Source organism: Octodon degus, unplaced genomic scaffold (genome assembly GCF_000260255.1).
Source record: "Octodon degus isolate 3935 unplaced genomic scaffold, OctDeg1.0 scaffold00029, whole genome shotgun sequence".
NCBI classification, from domain to species: domain Eukaryota; kingdom Metazoa; phylum Chordata; class Mammalia; order Rodentia; family Octodontidae; genus Octodon; species Octodon degus.
In genome coordinates, this window is record NW_004524605.1 from 1,535,553 (window position 1) to 1,562,360 (window position 26,808).

At 56.4% G+C, this 26,808-nt stretch overlaps 1 protein-coding gene across 1 annotated transcript in view; it reads left to right on the top strand.

The window, feature by feature from the left end:
• The window catches only part of Adamts2 (ADAM metallopeptidase with thrombospondin type 1 motif 2), a 261,890-nt gene that overhangs the window by 165,805 nt on the left and 69,277 nt on the right, over positions 1-26,808 (top strand). The window contains exon 7 of the mRNA XM_023713091.1: positions 20,035-20,237. Within this exon, the coding sequence (XP_023568859.1) occupies positions 20,035-20,237 (203 nt within the window). The remainder of the gene's footprint in view (positions 1-20,034; positions 20,238-26,808) is intronic.

The following is a 26,808-nucleotide window of genomic DNA, read 5'->3' on the forward strand; positions in this document are numbered from 1 at the left end:
TTGTGGGGGGCACTGTTCCGAGCTGTAGGCCTCCGCTGGACTTGTGGGGGGCACTGTTCCGAGCTCTAGGTCTTCAGGTGGACTCATGCAGGACATTGTCGTGGGGTCCGGGCCCAGCTGGAGTCTTTGCTCCTAGTGTGCAGACAGATTTCCTATGTTCTTGTGTATGATTCTGGGAGACTATTTTAAATAATCCTATAAAATGTGTGTCCTGTATTGTATTGTTCCCCTTGGAGGCCCCAAACTAGGACAGAAAGGTTTATTTTGACTCACTCTTTGTAGAGGTTTCAGTCCCTACTTGGCTGGCTCCAAGGCAGGGTGGCGTGGCAGAGGGGGAGTAGTCCATGGCAAAGCAGGGAGACAGGCAGCAAGCAGCAAGTGACAAGCCACGAGCCTGTCTGTTTTGTGTTTTGTCCAGGTTCCTGGCTCTTGGGTTGGGCAGCACTCACACACTTAATCCTGACATCCAATCCCAGCACCACACCCAGGATCCCAGCGTCTCATGCAGTAGATCCAGATTGTCCTCCAAAAAGCCCCACCATGTCGCAGGAGGCCTTTGGGACATTTGGACACAAGGCAAAGCTCAAGGTCTCCTCAGGCCTCTGTGGAAAGTGGCTCCTGGGGTGCCCGAGTGGATGACCACAGGACCCGGCTGCCCAGCACGGGCCTGCAGGAGCTGGGCCTGAGGGTGCCCTGAGCTGCCCTCCTGCCCTCTCTCACACCCAGCCGCCTGCCCCACTGGCCGCTCGCTGTGGCCTCCCGCCCACCCTGCTGCCCTGCCCACCGCCTGCTCTGCCCGCCAGCCAGGGGCTCGCTGGCCCTACCCCTCCCCTGCCCCACCCGCAGGGACCTCCTCTTGCTAAACCACTTAATCCTGTGATATATTTCCTCTGGCAGGCCCAGCCCATCGATCCCGACTCTCAGGGATTTGATTACAGTGTTTTCTAACAAAGTCAAAGCAGATTTCCATGAGAAGCCTATAGTTAAGTAATTACGATGCTTTGGCATTGTGTGCCAAGGCGCAGGAGTGCAGGGGGAGGGATGTCAGAAAGAGAGGTCAGAAAATTAAATTAGAGAGGGGGAAGGTGAACATTAGCCAGAGAGGCTGGGCTGGCTGGTGGGGATCCCCGCGGGAAGAGGACCCAGGGAAGGGGAGTTGTAGAAGCAACCATTTCACGCTTAATCACGATTCCCTGTAAGGTACTTAAGGAATGATGAGGCGAACTGAGCGTGGACAATTGGCGTGATTAAACATTCATGCTGCCTGCCGCCCACTTCCTGCCTGGGGATATCTTTGGAAGCAGAAGTGATTTTCTTCTTGGAGGTGATTTCAAGAGCGCTCGTGAAGGGTTTCCTGTCCAGCTGGACCTCCGGGGCGTGGGGGGCCCTGCCTGCAGACAGGACCCCTAGGGAGAGGTCACAGAAGACTAGGCCCTGATCTGGTCGCCATGGGAACAGGCTGGCGACCCACTGCCACACTTGGTTGATGCCAAGCCACTTGACCTGATTCTCCTCTCCTGTCAGTCCTCTTCTGTGGGGACCTTCGTGACCACCTGGGGTTCACTGGGCTCCAGCTTCTCCACATCCAGGAAGTACTTACCCCACGGCTACTGTTAAGACTGGGTCTCTACTTTTCAGATGGGGAAACTGAAGCTCAGAGGGGGAAAGTGGCTTGGCCAGGTCACACGTCTGGAAGGTGGCCTTGCTGTGGGCAGAAGCCAGGCCACCTGCTGATGGGTTCCATCTCATTACTCAGGTCTGGGTGGGGGGCCCAGGGTGTCCCCAAGCCGACAGAACTCATGCCTGGAGGGGCACCAGGCCTCCTCGCAGGGTGGCCGTGGATGCTGAGAGAGAAGGGGCAAAGCCCAGCGGGTGCCCCTTGAGTGCTCAAGGTGACACCGGTGACGTCTGCGGGTCCTATTGATTGGGGCGGGTGCAGCAGGCCCGGCACTGCCTGGCAGGCACCCGGTTGGGGCCATCCCCATTCCAGCACCTGCCTTTGCTGCTCTGAGGCCAGGGCTCTGGGGGTGGGAGGCAGCCCTCCCACCTCCCACCCGGCTGGCCTGGGCCTGAGGTGAGGAGATGGAGCGAGGCTGCCTGCTGGCTGGGAGCGCAGGGCAGGCTGGTGTCCAGGGAGGCTCCAGGAGGGGCTGGCATTGGTGGCGGCTCTGCTCACCTGGCTTAGGTGGCTGCTGGGGGCCTGCATCGCACACATTCCAGAAACAGCCCCACACCCGGACCTCCCCACACCCCCAGCCCTCCCTCCCTTGGCACCTGGTGTGCCAAGTGAATGACCACAGGACCAGGCTGTGGAGTGGCTGTCTATCCTGTGTGCCCCAAAGACCTCCGTCTCATCCCTTGTGGCTACCACCTGGGTCCCCATAGCAGCAAAAGGCTTCCAGGGCAGCCCCAGGCCCAGCCGCACACCCAAGGCAGGGCTGCAGGGCCACACCTGCTCCCTCTCAGCTCTCCACTGCCTCTCGTGGCCTCTTCTGTAAGGCCTATCCTCGGGTGCCTCTGCGCTCCGGCCACCACTTCCCACTACACAGGTCCTCCCTCTGTGCGTTCACTGGTCCTGGGCACCCTTCCCACTCTGGCTGCCCGGTAGGTGCCTCCTCCTGGGTCCCCACAGCCTGTGCTTGCCTCTCTCTGAGCCTTCCACAGGGCATGACGGGTCCTGCCATGTGTTGGGCGTCCCCAGTCTCGGGGTCTGTGGAGGTGGGGACACTGTGGTCCCACTAACCCTATGGTCCTAGCCTGTGTGGCCTGCTGGTTCCTGAGAAAGTACGTGCTACCTCTTCCATCCCCCAGCAGCCGACTGCAGCAGGCTCAACCCCTCGCCTCAGGGGCTGCAGCTATGGGTCAAGTGGCCCCCACATCCTGCCAGGCCTGAGGTGGCCCAGGTGCAGGGGCCCACTGCACCCTCCCAGGTCTTCACAGCTCGTACTGTACTGGCTGTCAGGTGGCTCTTCCCGGCCACCAGGTACGCAGCGATTAGGAAGCCGCCATAGCTGGGGGATCACTCGGTCTCCTTCACCTTTCGTAGGTGAGGCTAGCTGGTTAACAGCAAATGAGGGCTTTTCCTGAGAGCTTGTGACCTGCTTTGTGGAAGGCCGGTGCATAGACGGTGTGCGGCAGGTGGGCCCGGCTGTGCGCTGCTACACCCCACCTCTGCCTTCCAGCACCCACCCCTTACCTCTCTCTTCTGAGTCCTCTCAGGAAGTTCTGAGCACATACAGACTGGGAAGGGGCATGATTGTGTGTGTGTGTGTGTGTGTGTGTGTGTGTGTGTGTGTGGAGGTGCGTGGGGGGGGCGTGGGGGGGCGTGTGAAATGATTCCTAGAGTTGCAATATCTGGGTCAAAGGATTGGGTCTGTGTGCATTTTTATTTCTGCTCCATAAATGCTAGCCTGCTGCAGGCCCCACTCCCTGCACTGCATTTGCTGCTGTCGAGTAGCATGCTGGGGGCTTCCTGTCAGTGCTTACCTGCCTGCCCATTCTCTACTGCGCAGACATTTCTTGATCGGTGGGAGCATAAGCTTCTTCCGTATTCTCTACTTCCAGTGATGTTGCACCGTATGTCTTTAACTTTTTTTTTGAGTCCCCCTTGGTGCCTGGGTCCCCAGGCTGGCTTGCACGTGGGCTTCTCCTGCCTCGGGCTCCCAGAGTGCTGCAAGCACAGGGTGCCCCGGCTTCAGTTCTGGCCGCGGTGGCCGCAGGCCGTGCATGCGTTTGTAACCTTCTGCTGCAGACATTTTCCTATTAAAGGTGAGCTTGAGCAGCTCCCGGAATTGGCAGCTGCTTGGCGCTCCTTGCTGAGCGCCATTGGTCTGTGTGTCCCTCTCCCTTCTTGGTGGCGGGCTTTCGTGCTGCTGTGAGGTGCCTCCCACATACGTGGTCCTGGCATCAGGCCGAAGTGCAGTGTGTTTCTGTTGCGTCCCTGCAGCGGAGATCGCCGAGTGCTTGTTGGGTCCTGGGTGGGGCTCTCTCCAGAAAGCGTCAGCAGAGCTGTCTTCTAGGAAAAGGGTGTGGGGAACCGAGGACCTGGCTATGACCAGGAATCTTCAGCTGCTGCAGGAGATGTGGGTTGTCGGAGCGTGACATCCCCAAGGTCTCCAGATAAGGAGGAGCAGGGTGCCCAGGGAGTGGCCCACCAGGGTCACAGACTGAGAAGCCACCTCTGTCTCATTTCACAAGCACTGCACTGTTAATTTAAAATTGATTCAAATACTTACAAGTCAAAGACTTCTCCTGCAGATCCAGGTTTCTTATCTCTATACAAATAAGGCCCAGTGGCCCGGGCCAACACCTGCCTGGCACTGCGAGCCACCCCGCTGGTCATCCCCAAACTCCCATGTGGAAGTTCTTAGGGGAATAAATCCTTAATTAGGAGTGAAAAAGCACAAGATAAGCCAAGAGAGCTGCCTGTTTCAGGGAAAACTGAGTGAGAGTGTGTTTTTTCTGGAAATGACCATTTCTCATGCTCGGCCCATAAATAGTCTGTCTGGGTCAGAGAGAGGGGCATGTTGGGAAGGAAAGCACCCGCCTGGCCCTACAAACACAGATCAAGTTCTGTGGGCCAGGGAGGCCAAGGAGGGTCACTTGGCCTGTGGCCCACGGACAGCCACATGTTGTCAGAGTGGCACCTGCGGGCTGTCTGTGCCGGGAGCCAGAGTAGCAGCTCTCTAGAGGAAGAGGGGAGAGGTCAGTGGCACCATGCACGGCCACTGTGAACACCTGCAGGTCCCCAGCCTCAGCCCTTCCCTGCAGGTGGCAGGACAGAGACAGCCGCACCTCCGCGTAGCATGCTGCGCCGACTACTGCTGGAAGGGAGGTGGGTCCCCAGCTGCTCCGAGCTCCTGCAAGGGTGGGCTCTGGTCTACAGTTGCCCGGAGACCTGGGCGGGAGCCAGAGGTTGCTTCCATCTCCCAGAAGGTGTAGGAGTATGTGTGTGTGAGCTGGGATGTGTGTGCATGTACACATTCGTGCTTGTGTGTGTGTCAGGGAGTACAGGCCTGGAGCGTGAGTCCACGTCTGCGTGCAGGTGTTGAGTGTGTGACAGCATGTGTGTATGCGTGCACCTGAGTAAGTATGTGCGTGGCCTGTGTGAGTGCAGGTCTGTGCAGGAGTGTGTAAGTGTGAGCGTGTGAGCTGTGGGGCCGGGGCCTGGGGGTGACAGTGGCTCGCCCCCAGAGGTGTGGTGGGTGTCGCAGGCCTGGCTACGGTGCTCATGTAAGTGAATGAAGGACATAGGTGTGGGGGCAGAGGAGCCCTTGGTGGCCTGGTTGTGGCATGTAGCGGGTAGATGGGGCTGGGCCTGGAGCGGGGAGGCTCAGCACCGGGGCTCTGGGAAGGAGCTGTCCCCACCAGAGGGTGACTTGGCCCTGTCCAGCCTGAGCAGCCCCAGCCTGTTCTCCCAGCCCTTGGGATGTGGGGCCATGGGGGCTGCGCTGTGCTTCCCACCTGTCCTCCTGTGTGGGGACAGGAGGAGTGCCTGTCCTCCTCCCTCCGCAGTGCCCAGGGTGGCCCCAGGATCCGGAGTGCATCCCCACTGGCTCCCCCACCTGCTTGTGGGGAGGCCCATGTGAAGCTGCATCTCGGATTAAATTCGCTGGACTCAGCACTTGCTCTGATTTCTGGTTTCCTCCCTCCACTAAATGGGGCTGATCAAATTAAGCCCCGTCAACACTGTGGTCTGAGCAAGCTCGGCAGCAGAGCATCACACCCAGGACAGGGGCGGGGGGATCACACCCAGGACACGGCGGCGGGGGTGGGGGGGAGGGATCACACCCAGGACACGGCGTGGGGTGGGGTGGGGGGGATCACACCCAGGACACGGCGGCGGGGGGCAGGGGGCAGCGGAGTCCCCGCTTCTGCGCGGGGGCCAGAGCCAGCCTCTCTTCTCACAGCTGAGTGGCTTTGGGGGCTGCAGGTAACTGACATCCCCAGCCCTCCAGGGACCATGTCCACACCGGAGGACAGATGGGAGCCCAGCAGCTTTTGTGGGGCTGGCTCAGCGTTCAGAAGCTCAGCCACCTTGGGGTCTCTAGTGCCAGCGCCCGGGGAGGGGAGGCACTGGTGGGAGAGGCAGCTCAGGGGTAGAGGCTCGTGGCCAGGCTTAGGTGACCCTGTTCAGGGAGGACGGGGAGAGGTCAGAAAGACAGAAAGGACAGTCAGGCCTGGCCTTGGGCCCTGCACGGGGCTGGGGACAAGGGAAAAGACACAGGGGATTGGGCGGGAGGCGTTCCTGACACGTACAGCATGGCTTCGGAGCGCCCAGAGTCTCAGACCAAGCAGGGTGCAGCAAGGGCACAGGAGGAAGGGACACCCTGAGCCCAGGCCTGTGCCTCCAGTACCCAGCGTGGGCACCTGCAGTCATGTGGTGGCAGTGACCGCCTCGTGGGTGGGGACCTTCGGCTGTCATGCTGCTGCAAGGTGTGGGAATTCTTCACTGTGGGGAAGTGGCTCAGAGACAGTGCAAGCCACTCTGCTGAGCCCCCTGGCCCGGCACCTCCCTGTGCCCAGACTCTGGGGAGGACCGGGAAGGGACAGCCCAGGCCTGGATCACCGAGGGAGCTGGGGCGGTACCCAAGACATCCTGCTCACGCTGACATCGTGCCCGTCCCAGAAGATGACAGTGCACCCTACTATGTGTGCCCACCACTCCTGAGCCAGCTGCAGCCACACAGAGCCCAGCGAGGGGCACGCAGGAGGGTGAGGAGTGACAGCCGAAGGGATTTGGACTTGATGCACCCAGAGACAGCTGAATCACCAGCTCTTGCAGGAGGCTGAGGCGAGGGCAGGGGCAGGGACCCTTCAGAGTGAGGAAGGAGAGGCGGCTGGGGCCGGGTAGAAACAGCCCATCCCAGGTCACCAGTGTTCATCTGGGGACTCGGGAGCACTTGCAGGTGGCAGGAAGGATTTCCTGGCCTGTGGCATGCTGTGACAACATGTGACAAACGGAGGCTTCCTGGCTGCCTGGGGCTGCGGGGAGCCTGCTCTGGGGCCACTGCCACCCTGCTCACTAGCCCCTCTTCCCTCATCCTGAGAGAAGCCCTCCCTTCAGCTAGACCTGTAGGTGTCTCAGGTTTATTCTGAAGTCACCATAAATATTTTCTTTTCTTTTTTAAATATTTATTTATTTTTATTTATTACATTTATTTATTGTGTGTGTGTGTGTGTGTGTGTGTGGCCAGCTCAGCCCACCAGGGGGCGGGTCTGGCTGGCATGTGGTGCTGGGGATCGAACCGTGGTCCCTGTGCTTTGCCAAGCTTGTTTCAAGTAGGTGCTTTAGACCACTGAGCCATCTCTCCAGCCCCAACCATAAATATTTTCATTAGCCACTCTGCAGTGTCTAGGTGGCGCCTGCCGTCCCGCTGCCGTGTCCGCGGAGGGAAGGCCCAGGCCGCTGCCTCCCTGGGCCCGCTGCTCAGCAGACAGCAAGCCGGGTGCCTGCGACCCTCCCAGGGCCTCCTCGCGGGAGCAGGTGCTGTCCCAGCCATAGCCCCTCAGCCTCTGCTCGCAGCAGCCTCTGGGGGAACAGGTGGCACAGGTCAGAGGCAGGCATGGGCAAGTGGAGCTTTGGTGGCAGAACTGGTTGCAGAGTGGGATGAAGATGTTGGGGAGCTCTGGGGTGAAGGTGTAGACACCCTGCTGCAGGCAGCCCGGGCAGAGCCCCAGCTCCCAGAGTGCTGCAGAAGCCTGCGCCTTGTGCTCGGCCTCGGTGCCCTGAAGTTCTGCCGGGCCACTGTGGTGTTGCTTGCCAAGGACATGTATGTGGATGCAGGACCAAAGCCTGGCTCCTCCCCTGAGCCACAGGGCTTCAGCACCCCAAAGGCTGTTTCCTACTCCCCAGTGGGCTCCCCAGAGAGTAGGGGTGCACGCCACAGGCAGAGGGTGGTAGACGTGGTGCGCGAGAGCCCGAGGGTACTCTGGCTGTGAGTACGGCCGTGCGCACAGCTGAAGCCAACACATGTGAGTCTGTCTCTGTGGCATCGTGCTGGACGCATGGCGGAAAAGGACAGAAAGCCACGTGAGCTAGCGTGAGGAGCTGGCTCGCCCGGCGGTCCATCCACTTCAGCTGCGGTCAGGCTTGCTTTAGGCCATGTTTTGGTTGCTACACTAAAATGTCTGAGGCTGGGAACTTGTACAGTCTGCTGTTTAAAGTAGCAACTTACTCTCACAGGAACCAGCCTGGGCCCAGGAGCTAGACCTCCTCCCCGCCTCACATCAGCACACAGGGGACAGCTTCTGGCATGTGAGGCCGGGGGACATGCATGCTCTCTGTCCTGGCCCTAGGCCTGGCTTGTGCCATCTTTTCTTCCCTACCACCCTAGACTGACATGGGACCATCCTGTGGTTTCAATTCCAGTGGCCTGGCTGGGCCACCTGGGTGCCGCTGGAGCTGAGGCACAGCGTGGCTCGTGGTGGGCAGCCAAGGCAGCACACAGAACGGGCAGGTTGCTGTGCGGCAGTAGCCCAGGGTGAGTGGCTACTGGTGGACCAGCATCTCAGGCCTGCTGCGGAGGAGCAGCCTCTGCCTCTGCCCCAGAGCGTGGCGTCAGACTCCGCTGAGGCGGGAAGCAGAGGCAGAGCCGGTCATTCCTTGCTGCTTTCCTTTTCCCCAGGCCGCCCTTTCCTCCGGCAGTGCTGGAAAGGGCACAGGCCTGAGGCCCGAGGGCCCACGGCACAGCTTCATCTTAGGGCACTTGATGGGCTTTCCAGCACCAGTGAGCCCAAGGAGCCCCTTGCCGCTCCTCTGCTTCCCCTCAAGTCATGAAAGTGACACTGGATGAGCTGTGTCTGTTGGGGTTGGGAAAATTAATTCAGACTCAGTAATAAAGTTACAAAGGGCTGGGATGAAATAATCGTAATGAGCTTCTTTTAATAAAACTCACCAGTGGGACTCTGTGCTGACGGCCCCCGTGGGGCTGAGCCGGCTTGCTGCTTCCCAGAGCCTCCAAGAGTCTGCCTGCTGCCAAACAGGGCTTTTTGCCATGTCCTGATTATGCTTCCACGTACACATATTTTAACTTAATAGTTGTCTCTAGAGGACTGTGCAGTCCCAGTGACTGTCTCTCGGCTGTTATCAAATGCTGGGGTGACCTTTTGCCAGACACCGTCCTCTAGTCCGGGCCCCTGTGAGTGCTCAGTGAGGCTGCTGGGACCAAGAGTTTGGCTCCCCTGCCCCTGGCCAGGAGTCCCTGCAGAGCCTGGTGTTGGCTGCCAGCTCAAGGAGCTGGTCTGGGTCTTTGCTGACATCACAGCCTTTGTCCAGTTCAGTCAGCTTCACTCTCCCCTTCTTAAGCTAATAGGCTATGACTGCAGGGCAGTTTTAAGACTATAAGCTTTGAAGTTTCTGACCCTGAGAGGGGCGAGGGCAATGTGTTCTCGTCTGCAGGATTGACTCTTGGGGCAGCAGCATGGTGCTTCTGTCCCTGGTGCTTCTGTCTCCATGTTGCCTCATCAAACCTTCCCAGCCACCCATCAATCCTGCTCAGCCAGAGGAGACCCAGAGTGCAGGATGGCTCATAGGAAAGGGGTAGTCAAGGAGGAGAAGAGAAAGAGCCCTGGACTGAAGGCCGAAGTCTTCCCAGTACTGAAACATAAAAACCTTTAGCAACATTTTCTTCTAGTACTTCTGTGACTTAATTCTGCTCATCCCAGATCACTGGATGTGCTATCAGCTTTGCATTACTATGACAGGATACCCGAGGCAACTAACTCTAAAGCAGAAAGGGTGTCTTTAGTGCATTCTTTTGGCAGTTCAAGGGTACCATGATGGTGCAGCCTCAGCTCTCAGCAATGTGAATAGCCTTGTAGGAGTACATGAAGAGAAAGCATGTGATGACGTCTTGAACCAGTAGCAGATATTCTTTTGAGAATGGGTGGGGTGAAGCTTGATGCTTTTGAAATAATCCCCACAAGAGAAAACAGACCACACCTCCAGTGACCTAGGACCACCCACCGGGCTCCGCCTCCCACTGCATTAAAGGAGACCTCGCATTTCATCACAGTGGCCCCTGGAGGAGGCTGAGGCCACACGCACATTAATCACCCACGATCCACTGCCGCTAGTTCCTGCCTACAGTGTCAGGTCAGAATTCCACCCCTTCCGGCTGCCCCTAACCAGCTGTCCTAACACACAAACACAACTTGTTCTTTTCCCATCCACTTCTGCAGCGAGCCACCATTCTCATCTCAGGTAGTCTGCAGGTCACCTTTTGTCACTGTGTTTTTGCAACTGAGTGTTGCTGCCTCAGTCTGTATCTATCCGAATCATGCCGTACCCACATCTCATCTGCTTCTTACCTCGTGCCTGTGGCACTCTGTCGTCAGGACCCACCCCTGTGGGCTGCAGATGTCTAACCTCCTACAGCTGGAGTGTCGATGCGCCCCGACACTCGCCTCTGGTCTTGCAGCTACGCACGCAATCCTGCCGTAACAGTCCTGGGCGCCGCCTCGCAGGCCTGTGCAAGCTGCCCCATCTCTCGTCCAGTTTGGGCAAACAAAAAATGGCCCAGAGGATGAGGCTTAGTTTGAGGAAGGGATTGGGGATGGGGCTGAGGCTCAGCGGCACTGCACGTGCTTGGTGTGTGCTCTGCTTCCGAGCGTGCCTGGCCTGCTCCAGCTCTGGGAGAGGAGCTGCAGGAGGTGAATGGGGTGTGTCCTCAGCACAGCAGGAGGGTCAGCACTGTCAGGGTGTGGAGGACCTTGGCCCCGCTGTCCTGGGCCCCTGCCTCCCTCGGGTTACAACAGTGTCTCCTTGACTGGGGCCTGGTGACGACAGTCCCCTCAGGGTCACAGGCCGTGTGGGCAGAGCTGTCTGGCAGAGATCGCTTGTCATCACCTGAGGGACCCCTCTGTCGCTGCTATTTCTGGGTCACCTGTTTCTTTTTCTTGGTCACGTTTCTTGTTCTGATGGAGCAATCTTTGAGTAACTTTAGAAGAGGTGCTTGAAAGGGGAATATTCTGAGAACTTTTACAACTGGAACTGTCTCTTCTCTGCTTTCATACTTGGTTGAGAGTTTGGGTACAGAATCATGGTTGGAAGATCAGTTTCCTGCAGAGTGTTAGGGGCTGTGCTCCACTTCCCGCAGCTCCTAGTGGGGGTTTTGGGCAATTGAAGCAGTTCTCATCCCAATCCCCTGCACAGGGCCTTTCTGTAATCTGCTTATTCCCTCTGCTTCCTTACAGATGCTTGTAGACTGTGTTCTGAAATTTCAGCACGCTGTGGGTCTGCTTCCCTCTGCAGCGTGGGGTACGAGCTGGTCCCTTTCAATCTGGGAATGTCTTCCAGTGACGGGAAATTTTCTTGCACCCTTCTGGTAATAACTTCCCTTCCCTTTCTCCTTCATCCCCGTGGAGCTTCTTTCATGTAGATGCCATACTTCTGGTCAGGCCTTCTAATTTTCTGATCTATTATTCTAACTTCACACATCTTGGGCTCTTTGTTTTACTTTCTGGGAGCTCTTTCAGCTTCATATCATTTCTGCGAACATGTTTTTAATTCAAAAAACACTTTCCTTGTTCTCCACTTAGTGGGTGTGAATCTCCTTCTGGCTCTCAGAGGGTGCCCTTTCTTGTAATCTCTGTTCTCTCCTTTCAGTTGCTCTTTGTCGCCTTGGCCTCCTTCTGCAATGCTGGAAGCTTCATCAGAGAACTTATGCTGTGAGGGTGGGGGCAGCACAGAAGCCTGGGTGGGGGGCTTCTGTGTGAGGGTGGACGCTGCCTGTTGGTCTCCGGTTGGTGGGGCTCCCTAGAGAAGACCATCCAGCCTGCTGCCTGGGCAGGCGCAGTGTTCCAGGGATGGCCGGGGCAGAGGCTGGCCCAGTGTGCCCTCGATCCTCCCAGGTCCGGCAGAGGGTGTTTCCCTGCCTCTACCCTGCTGCCTGCATCCAGGGACTCAGCTTCACCTCTTCAAGAGAGAGTGAGGCTCTCCCAACCAGGGAGGGGCAGAGGGGGCACAGCGTGTGGGGCGGTGCTGGCCTGCGCCTGCAACTTGTCCTACCTGCTGCGGCCCCTCACACTCTCACTGCTGGGTGGGACGTGGGGTATCAGTTTCAGTGTCTCATCTCTCATTGCTGGGACAAATACCTGGCAACCAAAATGAAGGAAGGTTTATTTACCTCACAGCTAGTGGAGGTTTCAGTCCATACTTGGGTGGCTCCAAGGCAGAGCAGCACATGGCAGAGGGCAGCCGTTCATGGTGGCAGAAAACAGCAAAACAGCAAGAGCAAATGGGAAGAGTAGTGGCAATGACTAGAGAGCAAGTCTGTCTCCCTTAAGTAGCACTCAGGCTATCCACCCTGGGCTGGGTATAGCACCCACACCCATAATCCCAGCAGCACCCACACCCATAATCCCAGCAGCACTCACACCCATAATCCCAGTGGATCTTGAGTCTAGAAATCCACCCCATGACTGCATGAGGCTCTGGGGGACACCTAGACACAAACCGTAACACGGAACCTTGGACGCTGTCTGCCCTGGCGGCGTGGATTCAGCTTCCTCGAACCTGGTACATTCCAGCAGAAACAGCCTCCCACCGTGCTGTCATTCCCTCCTCCTCTGCCCTGCCTGTCCTCATAGAGCTGTGACAGGAGAGCAAATCTGGCTATAGTCATAAAGGGACCCAGAAAGAGCTAAATGGGACGGAGATGCTCAATGCACGACGCCTACCCGGAGCTCTCCTAGGTGCCTGGCCCTGGCTTTGGGCATTTTATTCGGCTCCATGGGCTGCTGCCCTCACAGCGCTGGTACTACTGCGGTCTAACTCATACTGTCCTGTAATACGTTCTACTCAGAAGACGAATACTCCTTAATCAGTATTCTTTCTGATATTTTTCTGAATATTCTCTCATGTGTTATGTTCCATGTGAATTCTAGAATTGCTTTGTTGGACTCTAGCACCTCTTTGGTGGTGGTTGCGCCAATTCACAGCCTGGTCTGGCAGGCAGGGAGGTGCCGTGGCGCCCGCTCCCCGGGGTCGCCTGTGCTTGGGGCAGCTTTGGACTACATCACTTTTTTACGTAGTCTCTATTTTATTACTTTTTATTTACTGCCAGGTATTTTGTTGCTACAGAAAAGCCGTTTTACTCCCCCTGTTTTTCACTATGTACAAGAAATTTATTGATCTTTATGTACTCATTTTGCGTAAGATGAGTCGTGTCTATTCCTGGGAGGTTTGGTAGAAGTTTTCTATAAAAGCTTCTGGGCTTTTCACTCAGTTTTGTTTTCTTTTTGGCGGAAACAGGGATTGAACTCAGGTCCTCAGGAGGGAGTTCTGGGCCCCTCTTCTGGGCTTTTCTTTGACTACTTTTTTCCCCCAGTTTCTTCTAAGATTATTGGTTTATTTAGTTTTGCTGTATGAACTCACAACTGGAATTTATATTTTCTATGTGGAGTAGGCTTATCAGAACTTCGTTGTTAGGGCCGGGGAGATGGCTCGGTGGAGTAAGCGCTTGCCTGGCAAGTGCAAGGGCCTGAGTTCAACCCCCAGTTCTGCCAAAATAAATAAATAAATAAATAAATAATAAAGATAACAATAGGCAATGTATTAGCCATTGGGGGGGAAAAAGAAATTTGTTGTTGATTTCTGGCATTTAGAGTTTTGAGGGCTTCGTTTTTATGGTTCTTTCCTTTTTGTATTTTAAGGCAGGGTCTACAGGGTCTACACAGTCTAACTATGTAGATCAGACTCTCTGAACTCACTTTGGTGATTCTCCTGTTTTCAGCTTCCCAAACGCTGGGATTATAGGCCAGTGTCGTCTTGCCCAGTCTCAATGGCCATCTCAGCATGCCCCGGGGATGGGGCCATCGGTGCATGCCGGGGATTGAACCCTGGCCACTGTGCTCTGCCTAAGCAGGTGCTTTGGTCTGCTGAGCTATCGGGCCAGCCCTTTATGGTTATTTCAATTCGGTTCTCAGTGTTAGTGATTGGGACACAATTTTGGTGTTTTCATTGCATCCTAATCTGTGACCAGATTCAGAACCTACTCCACACATGTTTGAAATGGGCATGCTTTCTGGTTTTGGACTCTTAAACGTGTATGGTCTGCATGATCCAAGCTGTTTATGCCCTCACCTAGCATTTTATCTAATCCATTGTTGGGTCTGAAATCAGTGTGCTAATGTACCTAGGTAAGGGGGCTTACTCACCGCCGCTGTCGTCAGCAGGGAGTTCTGGGGCATCTCGCTTCCGCTCTATAGCATCCCAATGAATTATTGGCTTTTGAAGGCTGTCCCCTTGACTGCATTGGGTTACACTGTATCTCTTGAACATTAGTACAACGCCCGCTTGCCTTTTACTGTTCCGTGTGTTTCTTTTGCTTTTCTGTGTCAGCTTCTCCTGGGTTCAGTCTCAGTTCCTCCTTCGCAAGCCATTCACAGCCGAGTCGTGCTCCAGCTCCTGCCCCTCAGCCTGTCACCACACTGTACTCCCCACACCCTCTCCTCCCAGCTGCCCTTTCCGCTCTGCCTGTGCCTCCCTCTCCTTCCCGAGCAGCTTCGGGAGGACCCTGTATCTTCACGGTGTCTCCCAGCCAAGGCGCCCGCCCTTCACAGCCCTGTGGAGCCATTGAAGAGCTCGGGAAGACTGACCCCGTGGCTGTCCTCCAGGGGCCTTCCGCCGAGAGGGGAGGGAGGCAATGCACTGGCAACCTCATACGCAGGATCGGAATTGCACACAGTGACCCATGACGAGCAGGAAGGGAGCAGGGTATCTTAGGAAGCACTGGGGGCTCTTTCCATTTAGGTAAAGTGAGGAAGAGATATTTTGGCCGGCATCTGAAGGTGAGAGAAGTGAGGGAAGTAACTCCACAGGGAGGGGACAGCAGTCTTCCCTTGTCACTGATCAGAGCCCTTCTCCAGGCTCTAAGTACCCCATCCCACCCCCATCGACTCCAGGGGTCTTCAGCAAGAGCTGTAGAGGAGACACATGGGGACCAACCTTCCAAAATACCTGAGTGAACAACTCAGAAGGAGGAAGGTTTATTTGGGTTCACAATTTCTGAGGTGTCAGTCCATGGTCCCTTGGCTCTGTTGCTTTGAGCCCATGGGGCCCACCCAGCACATCATGGTGGGAGCCTGTGGTGGGGAAGAAATGGAAAGCAAGGAGAGAGAAGGAGGAGCCTTCCCTGGAGGGACAGGGGTGAGGCAGGATCCCCACGACTCCGCAAAGCCTTGCTCCCAAGGACCGATCCCTCCCACCAGGCCGCAACTTCTGAGATTCCATCTCTTCCAGCAGTGCCACAGGCTGCCGGCTAGGCTCTGAGGATGTGTGAGATCAAAATGCAGCAAGGATCAAACACATCCCTGTCCTGCGGCAGTTGTGGGCCCAAAGCAAGCATACGTCCAGCACTGGGGAACGTGGACTGATTTTCTTATGGGCCTCCAGGGGTCCAGGGCCTTCCTGGGGGCTGACTTGGGGAAGATGCAGCAGCAGCAGCAGCAGCAGCAGCAGCAGCAGCAGCAGCAGCAGCAGCAGCAGCAAGGGCACTCCTGGTCAAGAGGCCAGCCCGGCAGAGGCGGCACATGGCCTCTGCACAGGGTCCAGGAGACACCCAGGAGCCTTTGGCACAGTGGGGCAGCACTTCCGCGTGGCACTTCTGAGTTACAGTCTAGGCCTTGGCTTCTCCGGCTACACGTGCATGCTTCTACCAGCTCTGCTTTCCTTAAAGCAGCGCGCACGTTGGTAATGTGCAGTGGCTGTTCTGGGCCGCATTAATGACAGGAACGACACAGTTGACTATGGTGTGGAGAGTCTCACTGCAGTGTCCTGCTACTTCCAAATAAATATCATTACTCTTTGGGGGAAAAAAGCACTGGATCCTGGCCTGTACTCAGGTCCTGGCTCCTCCTCTCTGGCGATGTGCTTTGACAGTGTCACTTAGTCTCCCCTCCTCTGATTCTTCGCTGCCTGCTTTAGTACATTTTGTGTTGTTATAACAAAGTACCGGAGGCCAAATGGTGTATAAAGAAAAGAGGTTCACTTCGCTCACCATCACGGTGGCTGGAAAGCTCGAACAGCACATGTGGCCATCTGGGCAAGGGCCTCTGGCCATGTCATGACATGGCAGGTGGCATCGCGATGGCAGGGCACAGACAGGAAGAAGAGGCTACCTGGCGGGAAGGGGAACAAGGCACAGGAGAGAGTCTGTTACCATGCTCACAAAGATTCACTCTCAGGAGTGGGTGCCGTCTGCGGGTCTGGGAGGAAGCGCTAACCGCTGTGAGGGCAGAGCGCGGGAGCTGCCTTCCCAGCGCTTGCGCTTCCCACATCGCAGGGGCCTTCTGCTGAGGACCAGGCCCCCACCCCCACGCTTTTGGGGGACAAACCACCTCCAGACCGCAGCATCCCTGCCCCAGGCTCCGGAGTCGGGCAGCCGCGCAGGACGCCGGCAGGTGGCGCCCTTTGCGGCGAGGCCCGGAGAAGCGCGCGGCCGCTGGACTGGCCCGAGGCTCTGGGCTGCTCTGGACAGGAGTCTGCGTTTCCCATCGTCTTAGCTCTCTGGTCTGTTATTGGCTCTTTGACAGAGCCTTTTGTCTCTGATCTAGAGACTCCAGGACTGGCCTTGGTCCTTGGAGTCACTTCCCGGGGTTGCTTCCTCGCCCAGCACCTGAGGGGAAAGCTTTGCAGCCGCCACCTTTCTAGCAGGGTCCTCGCGGGGCTGCGCACCTCCCTGGCTGCACTTGCAAAAGGACCCTAGGACAGACCCTTCCCCTCAGGGAGTCTCAGCCCAGCATATGTGGTTGCTAGGGTCTTGGTCTTCTCTTGTTCTACTGCTCACCGCCCCCCAGCTGAGGGACCGCTGATGGCCGTGTACGCGGGGAAGTGAGCCGGGCAGCAGCGACCGTCCTGGCAGAGGGCGGGCAGCGCTGACAGCCTGCTACCCCACCTGTGGTAGGGGCTATCATGGGACAGGCCTGAGGCCCATGAGCTCTGGGTCCCCGTGGCGAGCTTACGGGGGCTCCCAGGGCGGAGTGGAGAGGGGCAAAGACCCTGGAAGGGCCCGTGGAAGGAACTAGCAGGCACGGGCCGGCTCTGGAGGCCGCGGCCAACATCAAGTGGCCCACCTGGAAGCCAAGCCTGGACCACGCAGGCGCTCCCTGCACCGGGGACACCCCTAGGACACGGGCCTGCTGCGATCAGGGTAGGCCCGGGCGTCATGTCAAGCTCACCGTGGCTCCCATGACCGATGAGGAGACACCTCAGCCTGGCTGTCTAGTCCTAGTGCAGCAGAGAGAGACAGGCAGCAAGGAAGCTGGGCTAAGGTTCTCGTGGCCCCAGGCCCGGGGGCCCAGCCAACCCCTCCTGACCTTGGGGCTGCTCCCTATGTCCTGTGTAAGACTGAAGCTCACTAGAGCTGGGTGGCTAGGTGCAGTCACCTTCCGGTGGAACCCCCCCCCCAGCCCTTTCTGTCTTCCCCTGCATTGTCCTTGGGTTTTGAGGCTTCTCTGCAGGAGCTAGGCCTCAGGGCTGGGAGCGTTCTAGAACACAATGTTCTAGAACACACAAGCCTCTGAGTGATCAAGCTGAGAAGAAGGACGGCTGTGATGATAACTATGCTGGAGGTGAAACTGGTGTTTCTAAAGTCTTTGGAAACTTTTCTGTCTTGAGTGGACTGTACCATTCACTTTTGCTAGTGCTGCCTGCTTGGCAGAGCAGCCCAAGACCTGCCCTGGACCTGCCTTGGCCCGCCTTGGCCCACAGGCTCCCGGGGGCCATCCTGGAGGGGCTGCTGGGGCAGGAGGGCATTGAGTGCAGCGTGCTATGGCCTGGAGGCCTGGACCATGCGTGCTCTCTGTCTAGGTGTGACCCTCATTTCACACCTCTGGATTGCCCCTGGGAGGGTCTCTCTCCCAATTCCTCAAGAGCAACAGGATCTTCTAAATGGCTTTTAACAAGAACTTTCCCAATTATCAAGTCTTCTCCACCACATAATGTGTTTCTAAAATGCCGAGTGCCCTAATGAGCCCTCTACAGTCTGCTCTGGCCCCAAGGGAGCTGCCTGTGTGTGACCCTGTGCTTGACAGAGACAGAAGGGAGTGTCCAGCCTCTTCTCCAGAGAGGGTTTTTCTATGGAAATTACCATCTTTCTTTTCCCAAGGTGGTTCTGAAGGTGAGCTGTCCCTGCTTGTTGGAAATGCAAAGAAATAAATGTATAAAAATAGAGTAGCAATTCCTCAACTCTTCTGTCGGCTCCAAGTCCCCAGCGCCTCCTCTGGGAGCAGCAGGGAAGCCTTGAATCGGGGCCAGGCAGCTGAGCACAGCACACAGCTCTGCCGGCCACTGCCTGCCAGCCAGCGCTGCCCCACGGAATCTGGGGCTCCTGCTATGCACGTGCATATGTGTGTGCATTGCCTGCAGTGGGCGTGTGTGTGTGTGTGTGTGTGTGTGTGTGTGTATGTGTACTCCAGAAGGTACAGTGATCCTAGCAGCTGCTTGGGCCTGGCCCCAGCTTGCTCCCTGTCTTGGTCAAAGGCCTTACCTGCTTCTCACCTCCTGCTTTGGCCTCACCCGCAGCCACATTGCCGGCATGAACCTTTACCCTGACAGTCAGTCTTCCTGGTCTGAGCAGACGGTGGAACCCAGCATGAGTGCTTGTCATCTGCCTGGGTGATACATGTGCTAGGGACATTCCACAGCTGTGCAGTTGGTGACGTGCCACCCCAGGGGTAGGGTGGAGCCCTGCAGGGTCCACTCCCCAGGACAGTTGCTCCCCTGGCCAGGAGCCACCCCAGGGGCAGGTGGGTTCCAGAGCTTGGGGGAGCCAGCCTGAGGTGGTCATGTTGAGCCCTGCACAGTTCTTCAGTGGAGGTGGGGGTGGGGGTGGGCACAGCTCCCCAAGTCAGTAGGCCCAGAGCCCTAGAGGTCCTGGGTCAGGGAAGCAAGCAGTGACTGAAGTACAGGTCTGAACGGGATGAGGGGCAGGGCCAGCCAAGGCGGCACAGAGACTCTAGTGACTAGGGTGGGAGCATTTTCCCAGGGAGGACCAGGGGGCATGCAGGACCCCTGCTCATGCTGGGTGCCTTCCTGGCTCCCTAGTGGCCATGATCATGCTGGTGGAGTCTCCTAGGTTCAGGAGCACGCGTGGCCCTGCTGGAAGCAGGGTGGCCCCAGCATTGCTGACTGAGCGCTGCGGAGTCTGAGCTGGCACGGCTGACACTGCCCACTCTGGAACTCTGTCTTGTGAGGGGGACAGCACTGTCCTCCCCCAGGGCATTCTGGGTTTTCACCAGCGACTCCCATTGGTGTGACACAGACACTCCTGTGTTTGGGCATCGCCGCATACACTGGCTCCTGGTCACTTCTGCCCCTACCTTCCTCCCTCCTCCTCTCCTGCAAGCCCTTCCCCAGCTCCAGAAAGTCTGTTCCCGGTCCCCTATGAGCTCTCCTTTGTCCTGTTCTTTAAATTGTTGATATTTTGGATTTCTCATATGAGAAAACCATGTGATATTTAACCACATGTGTCTGATTTATTTATTTATTTACTGTGGAACCGGGGATTGAACTCAGGCCCTTGCGCTTGCCAGGCAAGAGCTTATTATCCTGAGATATCTCCCCAGCCCCACTATGTCTGATTTATTTGGATCTCCAGATCCACGCGTTTTCCTACACACTACTCGTTTGTCCTTCATGGCTGCTAGAACCCTGGTGTGTGTGGGTACCAGATCCACACTGCCCTTCATCCACATGTGGGCCTCTCGGCTGTGTGCACAATGCACCACCTGGCCGCAGGCGCCATGTGCGTGGGCACTGTGACAGGAAGACCTGGGGAAGATACCCGGGGGCAGGGAGGGGGCATCAGTTGGTCAAGTGGGATTTCCAGATTTAGTTTTCTGAGGACTGTCCATGCTGGTTTCCGCAGCAGTTGCACTGGCTTTCCCTCTCGCCCAGTGTGAACACCCCTCTCTAGTTCGTGTCTTTTGAATGCTGGATCACAGCCGTCCTGGGTTGTACCAGGTGGGCTCTTGCGGAGCCACAAGAAGCGGGGACCCTGACCTGCTGCTGACCTGGTCCTCTTCCTCCAGGGACCTCCGCGGACAGCCTGGACAGCCTCAGCCGGGCCCTGGGAGTCCTGGAGGAGCGAGTGAACAGCTCCCGCCCGAGGGTGCGCAGGCATACGGCCGACGACGATTACAACATCGAGGTGCTGCTGGGTGTGGACGACTCTGTGGTCCAGTTCCATGGAAAGGAGCATGTACAGAAGTACCTGCTGACTCTCATGAACATCGTGAGTGGGGCTGGGGCTCATGGCGGGAGTCACGGGGGGCGGGGCCTTTGTGGGGATGGGCCCTGGGGATGGTGGGACCTCGGGATGGGCAGGCCCTCGGGATAGGTGGGGCTTGGTGGGCGGGGCCTAGGGTGGGTGGGGCCTTGCCGGTCCAGGGGCGGGGCTTGTCTGAGCCATGCATAGGTGGACAAAGTCCTCTGCCTTCTTGGTGTAGAGAGGGACTGGATGTGGTTCTGAGGACAATGAGAACCCACTGCAGTTACTGCTCCCTCATCAACAGCAAGATATGTAGCCCCCCTTTTCACAGGGAAAAGAATCGGTCATCTGACCCCTTTGTCTCAGACACCCTTCGAACGTTGCCGCATTTACCCCACGAGCTCCGGGAGCCCCCAGTGTTTAAACCCCACCAAGTCATTTCCTCCCAGCTTGTCTCCGGCGTCTCCTCCTGCAATCCGGAAAAATAGCACTTTTAATTTATTAAAATAGTCTATATTTAACACCCAGGATATATTATTTATGCTATGAACTTGGAGCAGATTCCTATAGGTCTGTCCGTGACTCCTCCCAGCAAGTCCTGTCCACTGCTTCACTTTAATGACGGCACAGCATCTCACTCTGTGACTTACTCCGCTTGCTATTTCTATGACATGTTCACGTAGCAAGGCTCATTCCCTTGCAGAGGTCAAATACGCCACCAGCTGCGTCACACTGTCACTCATCTTTAATTATCTCCTTAAACTGAAGTCCTAAAAGTGGAAACCCTGGTCAGCGGGTCACGTGGGAGGCTTTCTGCTCTGGCCACTCTATTCGTGCTCCTTGAGAGGTCTGTCTCCCCTCCCCACAGCGGCAAGTCCTTGGTAGCTGTGGCAATTTGGTAGTTATAACCAGGACTTTTTCGAAGTGATAAGTTGAATTTATTGGATGGTGATGGCTTTGCATTTCAAATATATGCATATCTAAACCTGAGATATTTTAGTAAATGACCCATTCCAACCCCACTTTCTGCTTTGATCTTCTTAAAGTAGAACATTTATTCTATTTTAGCCTTTTTCCTGTTGATCTGAAGAGTCTTCCTATTCACATAGGTTGATTTTTGCCTGTCACATGTATGGGAAACAGTTTCCCAATTTTATTGTTTGCCTTTTGTTTTATTCCACTTGGGATAATTTTTGATAGCTTACATTTTTGTGTTTAGTCAACTCTTAGCTCTCCCTTCCCCGTCTTTCCCTCCGGTGATGAGTGTGGCACGTCATGACATCCCCAGAAGTCAATCTTTGGAAGCTTCACTCTGCTGGTCCCTGAAATCAAAGCTTTCCCAAGCTGGGGAGCCTCATTGAGCACTTGGCCCTGCTCATTGCACCCGTGGTCAGTGACAGCAATCTACAGCACCCCAGAGGAAGAGGGGTTAGAAGTCACAGGCTGAGGAAGAGACAGTGGAGAAACAGTCCTCAGGAGATGTGTCTCGGTCACTTCCTCATTGCTGGGACAAAATATCTGACACATACAAGTTAAAGAAAAAAAGATTTATCTTGGCTCACAGTTTGTAGAGGTTTCAGTCTGTTGTTAGCTGGCTCCAAGGTGGTGAATCATAGCAGAGGACGAACAGTCCATGGCAGGGTAAGCAGGAAGTGGTGAGCCCGCCTTCTTACCCTTTTACTTTGTCCAAGCTGCTAGCCTATTGGTTGTTGCCATCTGCATCCAGAGTGGGGTTTTCCTCTTTGGCAAGTCCACAACCCACACCTGGAATTATGCTGAACCCAACAGTGGACTAATCTAGTATCTCACACATCCAGGGTTCAGCCACCTCCCAGAAGCTCCACCAATAAGCACATGAGCCTTGGGGGGACATCTAGATACAAATCACAAGGTGGAATGCAAGTCAGCCACAGGTTGGGCCCGGGAGCTAGCTCAGTGGCATAAGCGCCTGTCTTGTAAGCACAAGAGCCTGAGTTTGATCCCCGATACCACAAAAAAAAAAAAAAAAAAAAAAAAAAAAAAAAAAGTCAGCTGAAGGCCTAGGGAGCGATTCATGGACTTCTCTTACATAGCATGTATTTGAAGGTAGAATTATGAGGTATTCAGGATGGCAGCAGCAGAAATTAGCCCAAAGTGCATTCAGGGCCATTCATCACCTGCTAAGGAAGTAGCCACACCTACAGGGTGAGCTCAGCTCCTCGAGCCTGTATTCAGGCTTCCCAGCCCAGGGGACTCTGTTCTCTGCTTGTGCGCCTCACAGCCCATCTCGGGACACTTTTTCCACAGCCCTTCCCCATCTCTGTTCGCACACATGTTACATATCGGATGCACATCCCAAAACTACCTCCTGTCCCAGCTTTCTGCTTGGATGAAGAAAGCTGAGCCCAACAGGGTGCTGTGTGTGAGGCCACAGCCAAGCTACAAGGCTGTGACGATGTCCTCAGCACTGATTTCTTCCTCTCCCATAGTTGTAGCCCTCATGCTGAAAACCCAGATAAGCCTAGTAGCTTTGAGTTTGGTGGCTGTTCAGTGAGACAAGCTGGAAGTCTTTAGAGGGTGTATTATTCTGTTTTCTATTACTGTAATGAAATACTTGAGGCTGGGTACTTTATAAAAGTCTATAGAAGGTCTATTTACCCTGCAGTGCTGGGTGTTTGCAGGAATGGCCACAGTAAGGGCTCAGCCCTAGGAAAGGATTTCATGGCAGATGGCATGGCAAAGGCAAGAGAGCAGGATCACTGGTGAGACAGGAAGAAAGAGGCGGAGAGGGACCAGGCTTGCTCTACTAGAACCACCCTTCTGGGAGAACCACCTTAATCCCCTCCAAGGCCATGGCCCATGGCCTAAAGGACTCCCGCATAGGCCACCTCTCACTGGTCCCACCATCTCGATACTGCCAGCCTGAGGGCCAGGCACTGTCTGCTGACTGGGCTTCCATGACTCGGGGAGCCATCCTGTGGGGTGCTCCTGCTACATGCGCAGGTCCCCGGCTGGCACTCGGCTCCCTGAGACTTGGATGTCCGTGCATGGTCACACACTTGATCTGCCAACCCTGGCCTCACCTTGGCTTGCACTCTGGGTGCTGCTGCAGAGTGAGTGTGGACACACCTATGCAGTGGGCTGGGGCCCAGTTGCACGTGCTGCCGTGCCAGGCCGCGGCCCCAGTGGGTGGCACGTGGAGTTACTGTACTTCTTTCCAGGACCGGATGGCTGGGGCGCAGGCATGCACAGCGCAGTGCGGGGAGAGCTGGAGGCTCTGTAATCATTCCCCCTCAAGCATGGGGGATGGTCTGCCAAGGACATCGGTTGGCAGCGCTGTGGTGTGAGTGTCTCAGACCAGTGCCGCCGCAGCTGCTGTGGGCTGGTCATGTCCACAGCGCGGCACACTGCCAGGCTCAGCGTAACACATCCTCTCAGCTCAATTGGTCTGGACAGGAAGTGCGAGTGGTGGCTCTGGGATCTGTTGTAGCTGGCTAGCGAGGCCAAGCAGAGGGCGAAGAGGGCCTCTGGGAAGGCAGCTCTTCGAAGTGTGTGTGTGTGTGTGTGTTACTGGTACTGGGGATTGAGCCCAGGGCTTCTCAATGAGCTACATCCCAGCCTTTTTAAAAAATTTTGAGACGGGCTCTCACTAAGTTGCTCAGGGTAGGCCCAAACCTCCTGCCTCGGCCTCTTGGAGTTCTAGGAGCACAGGTGAGCACCACCACGCCCCACCTGGGAGGCACCCTCTTCATGCAGTCGCAGTGTACAGGAGATCGTGCGGCTGCCAGCCACATCACTGACATGCTTCCTTAGAGTAGACCTCTTTAATAGTGGGCATGCACTGTACCACGCGAAGCGTGGGGTGTGAGCGCCTGGGCCAGGAGCGCGTGCCATGTTGTGGTCAGGTAGCGCGGGCGGGCGTCCAGGCTACCTCTCTGTACGGTGGGCAGCTTGGCCGAGTGCACACACCACCATCAGCACAAAGCACGCGAGCGATGCACTGCGCTGCCACACGCGACGGCTGCAGCGTGGAGGGATGGGGCACAGCTCTTCTGATGCCACACGCTGTAAAACTTCATTTTGCATTAAATTTGAACATGTCATTACATGAAGGTGAAATTCATGTGAAGCTGTCCAGATAAGCTGGAGATTCTAAAACAGGGTTGGCACATTCCACCCCAAGAGCCAAATATGGCCTTTGGCTATTCTTATAAATAAAGTTTTCTTGGAACACAGCCAGGCCATGTATGAATTACCTTGGGCTGCTTTTGTGCTAAAGTGACAGAGATGAGACAGAGACCATAGGATCTAGCAAGTTGAAAATATGCACTCTCTGGTGCTAAAGCAAGAGTTCTGTTGGGCTTCAAGAAATCTCCTGGCCTGAAGCCTGCCTGGGCTCTGGCCCAGTCCTCGCGTTGGCATCTGCATCTGCGGGCAAGTGCAGCAGGCAGCAGAGCACACCGGCGGGCACCCACCTTGGACTCCGAAGTAGCCTGAGTCCCGTCCTGGCTTTTCCTTACCTTGCAAAGCGTTCCTGCCCCAACCTTACCTTGCAAAGCACTCCTGCCCCAACCTTACCTTGCAAAGCGCTCCTGCCCCAACCTTGGTCTCTTCATCTCTAAGCTGGGGACCTACCACCACCCACCCACACTGAACTTCCAGGCAAGCCTGCTGTCCTTGGCAGGACGAGAAGTCCTTACAGACAAGCTGTCTCCTGCCGGCTTCCACCCCCTGCAGCGGAGGCAGCCGCTTCCTGAGGCGGCTCAGCAACCTCAAGGCTGAACCCACCTCTATCCCTTTCCCGCCCAAGCCGTAGCCCCTCCCCCTCCGCCTGACCTGATGGCTCAGAGGCTCTGTTGAAGTCACAGAGGGCGTTCTTCCTGCAGGATCAAATTCTTAGACCTTAACAATCGTTTAAGACAGCCGAGCAGGCAGCGCAGATTTCTGAACAAGCAAAGCAGTCTCTCCCAGCTGTGTTAATTGTCTGCGTTTTAGAAGAATTCCTGATGTCCCAAAAGCACATCTTCCACTGAGGACAGACACTTCTCGGCCTACAGAGAGCACGGGGTCCACGGGCCTGGCCTTTCCTTCTCCCCGCAGGAGGACAGTCTCTGTACAGTATGTTCTTAAGCAATTCTCTTGAATGAATGATCTTGCTCTGTGCCAGAACTCAGATATTTCTCATCTTTTCTTTTCTTTTCTAATTTAATCCAGAAATTGGCCTTGGCTCTCCAGAGCCTTGCCAGGGCTCACAAGAAATCAGAGGCGCATGGGCTCAGTTTCTTACCAACTTGCAAGAATGCTGTGGCCGCATAGTTGGGGGCAGGGCCAAGCAGGAATGTATCTGCTGGCTGGGGAGAGGGGTTGAGGAACGGTCCAGCCAGGTGGGAGGCGTCAGCCCAGGGCTGGTTCTTGTGTTTGCTAAAAGTTGGTTCCCTTCGGTTGGGTGGGCAGTGGGCACACGTGAGCGTGTCAGGGGTCTGCTGGTGCCTTGTCCAGGGGGCTGTTTATGGTACCACTTCGGTTCCTCGTGCTTGTCCCATGAGCCTGCCTGGCTCGGGTGCCCTGGGAGACCCAGCTGTCAGAGCTGGTTGTGTGCAAGGTCTCCTTCTGCCCTCTATAGAGGATGAGCCAGTCAGACAGGGCGAACACGGTTGTGGCCACCAGGGGCCAGGACAGGCTCCTCAGACGTCCTTCTGAGCTCCCCTCGCCTGTGTTCACAGAGGAATAAGCAGGCCCGTTGCTGCCAGGTTTTTAAAAAAACACAACAACAGAAAGCTGGAAATCCAATTTTCATGGGAAATCTAATTATTTTTCAACATGAGCAAGAATTGGAATTACAAACCCAAGCACCACAGGTAAATGAGGCGCAGCTGCAGGATAAGTCTGGCGCGGAGGCGGCTGGAGCACTCCTTCGGCCTGTAGAAAGGGGGTGATGACTGCGCGCTGTGTCCCGTGATAAAGGCTAGCGAGGGCCGCTCCTGGAGCTAGACACCGAGAAGGGGAGGCCTCCTGAGGCCCGGTCATGTCCCTGCACATGCGGAGAGCTCCCTCAGCCTCTACCCGATGCGGGGCCTCATTCTGCACGTGGGGTACAGGTGTGACCAAGATGCGGCCCCCACTCAAGCTTCTCAGAGCGGGGGCGCAGAAGGGCAGGTGAAGGGGTGGAGTCACCCCAGCCAGCCGGCCTGCAGAGCCTCCAGGGGCGGCAGTGGGACCCGGGATCCTTGCCCCTGCCCCCACAGGGCTCCAGGGGGGAAGGGAGGGCGGTTCTCTCTCCATTGCGCACAGCGCCCCGGTGGAGCGGGGCTGCTAGGAGGGGCAGGGGATGAGGGTGGTTGGCATCTGCCCGGGGAGACTGGACTTGGGCCTCCCACGCAGAAGCGCCTGCTCCCGGCACTGCCAGTGAGGAGGCACTGGCCTCCGCTCTGCCGCCCGGCAGCCCTGGGTGCGTCGCCAAGGCTCAGAGCGTTGGGTGAGGTGGCTGGCACGTGGTGGGGGCATCCAGGTGTCACAGGAAGCCCTTGGGCTGCCCAGTGCCATCCTCCCCTCCCTCCAGGCTGGGGGAGCCAAGGCCTGGGACAGGCCAGGTGCGCCCTCCTCCAGTCCCGCCCCC